This window comes from Tarenaya hassleriana, unplaced genomic scaffold (genome assembly GCF_000463585.1).
Source record: "Tarenaya hassleriana unplaced genomic scaffold, ASM46358v1 Cleome7, whole genome shotgun sequence".
Taxonomy (NCBI): domain Eukaryota; kingdom Viridiplantae; phylum Streptophyta; class Magnoliopsida; order Brassicales; family Cleomaceae; genus Tarenaya; species Tarenaya hassleriana.
Window position 1 is genome coordinate 2,097,157 of NW_010969548.1, and position 6,812 is coordinate 2,103,968.

The 6,812-nt window shown below is 41.5% G+C and overlaps 2 protein-coding genes across 3 annotated transcripts in view; one reads left to right on the top strand and one right to left on the bottom strand.

Moving 5' to 3' along the window:
* LOC104800820 (probable LRR receptor-like serine/threonine-protein kinase At1g07650) overlaps positions 1 to 2,657 on the top strand; it is a 7,108-nt gene extending 4,451 nt beyond the window's left edge. Inside the window, exons 17-24 of the mRNA XM_010523761.1 lie at positions 85 to 476; positions 568 to 763; positions 856 to 993; positions 1,081 to 1,199; positions 1,308 to 1,518; positions 1,595 to 1,835; positions 1,920 to 2,070; positions 2,162 to 2,657. Of these exons, the coding sequence (XP_010522063.1) occupies positions 85 to 476; positions 568 to 763; positions 856 to 993; positions 1,081 to 1,199; positions 1,308 to 1,518; positions 1,595 to 1,835; positions 1,920 to 2,070; positions 2,162 to 2,506 (1,793 nt within the window). The 3' untranslated portion in view covers positions 2,507 to 2,657. The remainder of the gene's footprint in view (positions 1 to 84; positions 477 to 567; positions 764 to 855; positions 994 to 1,080; positions 1,200 to 1,307; positions 1,519 to 1,594; positions 1,836 to 1,919; positions 2,071 to 2,161) is intronic.
* Positions 2,658 to 2,906: 249 nt separating this feature from the next.
* On the bottom strand, positions 2,907 to 6,693 carry LOC104800821 (ubiquinone biosynthesis O-methyltransferase, mitochondrial). Of its 2 annotated transcripts, XM_010523763.1 has the most exons (11): positions 6,606 to 6,693; positions 6,102 to 6,420; positions 5,800 to 5,889; positions 5,628 to 5,706; positions 5,074 to 5,151; positions 4,283 to 4,331; positions 3,965 to 4,014; positions 3,710 to 3,859; positions 3,532 to 3,612; positions 3,283 to 3,412; positions 2,907 to 3,207 (listed from the first exon to the last, which is right to left on the bottom strand). In XM_010523763.1, the coding sequence occupies exons 1-10, from the start codon at positions 6,637 to 6,639 to the stop codon at positions 3,287 to 3,289; spliced, it is 1,056 nt and encodes a 351-aa protein (XP_010522065.1). In that variant the 5' UTR covers positions 6,640 to 6,693; the 3' UTR covers positions 2,907 to 3,207; positions 3,283 to 3,286. The 2 variants fall into 2 exon arrangements, with proteins under 2 accessions (XP_010522065.1, XP_010522064.1); XM_010523762.2 differs by having other exon boundaries at positions 2,907 to 3,412; positions 6,606 to 6,691.
* Positions 6,694 to 6,812: the final 119 nt, after the last annotated feature.

Consider the following 6,812-nt stretch of genomic DNA (forward strand, 5'->3'; position numbering starts at 1 on the left):
ACCGCTCTTTTTCTTCTTCTGAAAAATGTGTAACTACTGAAAAATTGTTCTAACCCTTGGACGAAATTATGAAAATGTGAGCAGATCAATACCACTTGTACATAAACTGTGGAGGAGGTGAAGTAATGGTGGATGGTAAGAAGTATGAGGCTGATCAAGAACCAAAGGGTGCTTCCATGTTCTACACTTCCCCTGACAAGCACTGGGCATTTAGCAGTACCGGGAATTTCATGGACAATGACGATGATGCTGACGATTACATAGTCAGGAACACATCCAAACTATTGATCAATGCTTCATCTCAAAGTTTGCAACTTTACAGGACGGGTCGTGTTTCCCCTCTCTCTTTGACTTACTATGGACACTGTCTTGGCAATGGAAACTACACCGTAAAGCTCCACTTTGCGGAGATAATCTTTACCAACGACACTTCCTTTTACAGTCTTGGCAAACGTCTGTTCGATGTTTATGTTCAGGTATATATCTGGACTCATTTTCTTTACTCTATCTAACTTTCATGTTAATCATAATAGAGACTGATTTCCTGGCTTATTTCTTTGCGCACAGAACAAATTAGTGCTAAAAGACTTCAACATTGAAGAAGCAGCTCGTGGAACAGGCAAGCCGATCATAAAGGAGTTTATGGTTAATGTAACAGATCATACTTTGAAGATCAAGTTCTACTGGGCTGGGAAAGGGACAACGGGTATCCCAGTACGAGGCGTTTATGGACCTCTTATATCCGCTATATCGCTTGAACCCAGTAAGTCTTCTTGCTCTGATATTGTTGTCCTTTAGATGAAAACTCCCGAAATGTAAGGGGGCAGATCGATGATAGTACATTTTTTGAAGCAGACTTCAAACCTCCGGTGTATCGTGACAAGAACACTATCCTGATAGAAGCAGTAACGGCTGCTGCAGTTTCGCTTCTCGTGCTTATAATCGTGGGCATATTGTGGAAGAAAAAGTGTGATAAAGACGATATAGATAAAGGTAGAAAAGCTTCAAAGTCGCCATTTTTACGTGTATATCCGCATGTTGTTAATATGCTGGAGAACTATTTTCCTTACTGGTGAACAGAGCTAAGAGGTTTGGACCTTCAAACCGGAATCTTCAGTCTAAGACAGATGAAAGCTGCCACTGATAACTTTGATGCATCAAACAAGATCGGTGAAGGTGGATTTGGCTGTGTTTACAAGGTAATATAGCATTTTCCTTCGAGTTTCTCGGTTTGTTTTCGAGTCTTTATGAAACTATTGATACACCCATTTCAAGGGACATAAAGGTCAATCCTTCTCATGGTGCAGGGTACGTTATCGGACGGGAAAGTGATTGCAGTTAAGCAACTTTCCTCGAAATCCAAACAGGGAAACCGCGAATTCGTAAACGAAATAGGAATGATCTCAGCTTTGCAGCACCCGAATCTTGTGAAGCTATACGGATGTTGCGTCGAAGGAAACCAGTTGCTATTGATCTACGAGTACATGGAGAATAATTGCCTTTCCCGTGCGCTTTTTGGTACCGTCTTATAACTTGACAAAACAATGTTTTTTTATTGACAAAGATCCTCGTAAATTTTATCTTCTTTCCCCAGGGAAGGACGTAAAGACTAGACTGAAACTAGATTGGCCAACGAGGAAGAAGATTTGCTTGGGCATAGCCAGGGGACTCGCATATCTCCACGAAGAATCGAGATTAAAGATCGTACACAGGGATATAAAGGCGAGCAATGTATTGCTCGATAAGGATCTCAATGCTAAAATCTCCGACTTTGGTCTGGCAAAGCTAAACGATGACGGTAACACGCACATCAGCACCCGGATCGCGGGAACTATGTAAGGATTTCATTAGAAGTTCGAGTGAAGAAAGATCTGAAGGATACATATACGTTCTTGAAATGATTGTTGTATTGTCTGTAGAGGTTATATGGCACCCGAATACGCTATGCGTGGCTATCTGACCGAAAAGGCGGATGTATACAGCTTTGGAGTCGTCGCGTTGGAGATCGTCAGCGGAAAGAGTAATACGAATTTCAGACCGAACGAGGAATTTGTTTACCTTCTTGACTGGGTAATAACCAGATCATTCAAAAGCTCATCTCTTCTTTTCTGTATTCTTTTTCTTGCATTCTCTTGAACTGATAAAAAGAAAAACCTTGTAGGCATACGTTCTTCAAGAAAGAGGATCGTTATTGGAGCTGGTGGATCTGAACTTAGGGTCAGATTACTCAACAGAGGATGCGATGGTGATGTTAAACGTGGCATTGATGTGTACAAACGCATCTCCGACGCTAAGACCCACAATGTCGCAGGTTGTCAGCATGCTCGAAGGCAAAACTGCTGTCCAAGAAATTCTGTCGGATCCAAGTTTCTCGACGGTCAACCCTAAACTCAAGGCCATAAGAAGCCATTTCTGGCAAAACCAGAGCCAGAGCTTCACTGCATGCACCGCCTCCATTAACTCGTTTGTCAAGGAAGAAGAAGAGCGTGAAGGGCTTTTATGTTGAGTCTGGTTATACAGGGAGTGTTGTATGATATCAATCTCTCTGTAGATTCGTTTCATATAGATATAGATATAAACATATGTAGTGCCCAAGATATGGATGGCTCCAGATAAGTTTGGTAATGTAGAAAAAGGAAAGGTTGGTTCTTTTTACAGTGATGTTAAAAAGCCTACCCAAAAAAAAAAACTGTAACATATGTAAACCAAAGGACACGGGTTAGTTCGGTTCGGATACCTGCAGTATCCGAACCGAACTTTCAGCGCACCTTGTGGTTATCTGAATCTCGGTACTCGATCTCCATGAGACTGAAATCAAGTACTTCAACCGAGAAACTTGAAAAGGCAAAACCGAGATGAGATAAAGGCAACTCAGTGTACAAAACATCCCGATGAATGGAAGTCTGGAAATAAAATCTCCCCATAAAGATGATTTGTAGAGAAACTGGTTCCAAGACTCGAACATTTGACCTCGAGTTACAACAACAACAACCTCAAAAGTGATATGAGCTTTCAAATTTGGAGAAACATGAAATGAAGATTCTTGAACGGCGTTGTTCTTGTTCGTCCACAAAGGCTTTGTCTTAAAAAAGGTAAAAAAGAGCACAAGGGATTGTATCACTACGAACCAACCAACCCTCCATTGTCACACTTATTGCATCCTAACTTACAAACTGTGACTGCTGTCCGATGCCAACTCCTACAAACCTTGAGAGCTTATGTAGTGTTAGAAACTATGCCGAGTAGCACCAAAAATGCTGAAATCCGCAAATGGGGAATTACGAGATTATGCAGTTCCTGTTCCGGGTTCATTCCTTTTCGTGCCATAAGCGATGAAGTTAACGCTAACGTCATCAGATAACAACCATCTTCCTGTTAACGGGTTGTAGACAAATCCAGCCATCTCTTTCACCTGCAACCGAGAAAAGGTTACCTCTTAACCGCTAGAGTTTTCAGTTTCTTTTTTGGAATGTTATTATCATATTAGTTTTTCTCTAGCAACTTTAAAAACTCAGCTTTTTTTTTCCTCACATCAATTGAAGCACGCTGCAGAATCATGGCAAGCTCTTCAGGTGTTAGAAAACTTGTCCACTGGTGTGTGCCTTTTGGAAGCTACAAAAAGATTTTCAATATGCAAAAACACAATATATGTGACAGAAAATCGTAATGATAACTGTAAAACAAGACATGAGAAAACTAAAGAAGTTACCCAATTCAGGATGTACTCTGCTGCAACAATGGCTGACATGTATGCTCTCATAGAACGGTTAATGGTAGATACTATGGTAGCCCCATCCGGACTGGTCAATGCTGACAGTGACTTGCAGAACTCCGCGGGATTTGCCACATGCTCAATGACCTTAATCAAAGAATCAAACATTTGCCACAAAATCAAGATTCGAGGACAAAAGGAGGGAGAAAGGGAAAACACATGTATGTGGTGCAGGTATAGAGAATGATGAACCTCTAAGGCAAGAACAGCATCAAATTTTCTCTCCTCCTCCACCAGCTTCTCTGTGCATCGAAACCATCCATACAGTAGGTTATGAAAAAAGTAAAGATAACTTAAAACTGGTTTCTTATGAAGATCAAAAGTGTCAATTGAATATACAGCCAAGGTCCAGACGGAACTGATATGAACAAGTACACTGATTTTTCCTCTTCCTGTTTTTTGAATAAAAACATCTAGAAGAAAAATCTACATTTCAAAGATTTCTTTGTAAAGAAAATTTTATTTACACAATTCACATTCTGATACGAAGTACATTGATTTAGAATATACCAGCTGTTGTACAATGGTACTCAATTGTTGAAGTGGCTGGATCCAGACCCTGCAGACAGATATACCCTTGACATAAGCCGAAAACAGTTTAGATAGCAAACACTGAGGGGAAAATTAGCAAAACCATTCCATCAGCAATAATCCCATACAATAATAATGTAGATGACATTAGTAACTTGATGAGCACCAAAATCTCGACGAATCAAACCCCAAACTAAGAAAATGTTAAGATCCCAATGCATCATCAACCACAAAGCATGGTTCCAATTGTTCGATCATTCAGAAAGGTGGTAACAAGAATGCAACTGGAGCGTTGCGTTCAAATAGTACTGCAGAAAGAGCGCTTTTTTTTTCATTTGTCATGATAATGCTATTCGCGCTATATTCAGAAGGCACTAATAGTTTAACTTTAGATCTTCAGGTCTAATAATGGACATGAGCCCGGAGAACCAAACAGAGAAGAGAATAAGCCTAAGGGGACCAAATTAACAATTCAAAATGTTCGGAAATTCCGAAACAGAATAGAGATAATATTGACAATCGAACTTATGAGCAGAGTAAAGTAAATAGCATTCAATTGACAGGAGAAAAAAATCCATTTTAAGACAGGGGCCAACCGCCAACAGCAAAAGCACTGGTGGAATTCATGTTCTCTAATCCTCATTCCTTCAGCAGGCTTAGTAGCATATATATACTACTGTGGGGCATTGTCAAATTTAGTAATTTATTTACATAAGCACTGATAGGATAAGCATGACTGAGTTTCACAACAATCTAGTCAGAGACCTTACAGCATGAAGACGGGCAATCTTGATATTTTTATCCACGGCATCGACTCCTGTAACAGTTGCTCCCAACCGTGCCAGGGGCTTCAAAAAAACAAGATGGGGAAATGTCACAAAAAACCACTGGTAAAAAGGATCTTCCTTTCACCAATCAACACTGTAACTCCCTATAAAGGGCAGCCCGGTGCACAAAGCGTCCCCGTTTAGCGGGGGTCCGGGGAAGGATCCCACCACAAGGGTGTATTGTAGGCAAACCTTACCTTGCAGATATTTCTGCAAGAGGCTGCTTCCAAGACTCGAACCCGTGACCTCTAGGTCACAACGGTAACACCTTAACCGGTGCGCCAAGGCTCCCCTTCAACACTGTAACTCCCTATGTTTGCTCAAAATCTCAATTACCAATCATCCAGAGAGAAGCAATAATGATTTCTAGAGTATTCTCTCAGCACTCTATGCCGCTGTTCAGAACATACCGCGGTTCGCATACAAGGAAAAAGCAATGATATTCAATAAGAAACACTTAGAACCGAAGATATAAGAAACCAGGGAGAGCAAATTACCTCAGAAAGTATTCCACCACCACAGCCCACATCAATGAAACTCAGTCCTTCGAAGGGCCTTGCAGAAGTAGGATCCCTCCTGAGAAAAAATGGGTTAATCAAACCAGAAAGCAACATTCACACAGTACATAGATATGGGTGAAACCAAGGACAGTTTCCACAGGCGCCACACCTGAAATGCCTACATAAGGTGGACCGGATGAAAGCCAACCTCGTTGGATTCATCAGATGCAACGGCTTGAAAGGCCCTTCTGAATCCCACCTGCCCAAATGCAGAGAAATCATATGAAACCATCAATACTGATATTGAGCCTTGTATGAACATACTGGACCTGAGTTCATCCGAAATCTCGCCAATTTCGTACAAATGTAGCTACTTTCTACTCTTTTTGATCCACCAGTTACTTGTCGTTGAAATTAAGAATATCCAACTAGAGCCGGATAAGGTAACGAGAACAGGGAAGAAAAATGCACCAGGTATCAGCTATGGCAGAGAATTTTGCGAGCTCTGGTTGCTTCAAAGACGATATCGTCTGGGCATTTGGGCTTTGCTTAGAGGTACGCTCGTCAGGCAACGGAGAAGAAGAAGAAGAAGAAGAAGAAAAAGCGGCGGAGGAAGCAACGGTTACGGTGGTCGGGAGCGGCCGCCGGAGAAGAAAACACGGCGGAGGTGTGATTTGGGGAGAGAAACGACGAACAGGGAGAGGCTTTCTCAGTTGATTCAACAGCCTCACCGCCATGATTGTGAGGACTAGCGATTGAGGAAGAAAGCAATAAGCACAAACCCAGAAATCTACACGAACGATTAAGGCTCAGAAACCTCGTAGAACACTGAAATCAAACAATCCCCACTTATTTATCACAGTTTCCTTCGGAGAAAGCATCGAACTTTAGAGATTGGAAAAATAACCCAGAAACAACGAAATCGAACGGATCCAAGAAAAGGTCGGAATCATTGAACTGAGCATGAAATCTCACCGGCGAACGGAGTAAGAAACAGAGATGCGTTCATACCAAAAAAAAAAAAAGAAACGGAGATGCGAGGGCTTCAGAGTGAATTTCTTCGGGTGAATGATGCTTAGACCCCTCTTGTTTTTCCGTATGTGAAAAAATACGTCATATTTTACTAAATTTCACACAAATGCCCCAACGTTTGAAGACAAACTATCCCCCCCCCCCCCAAAA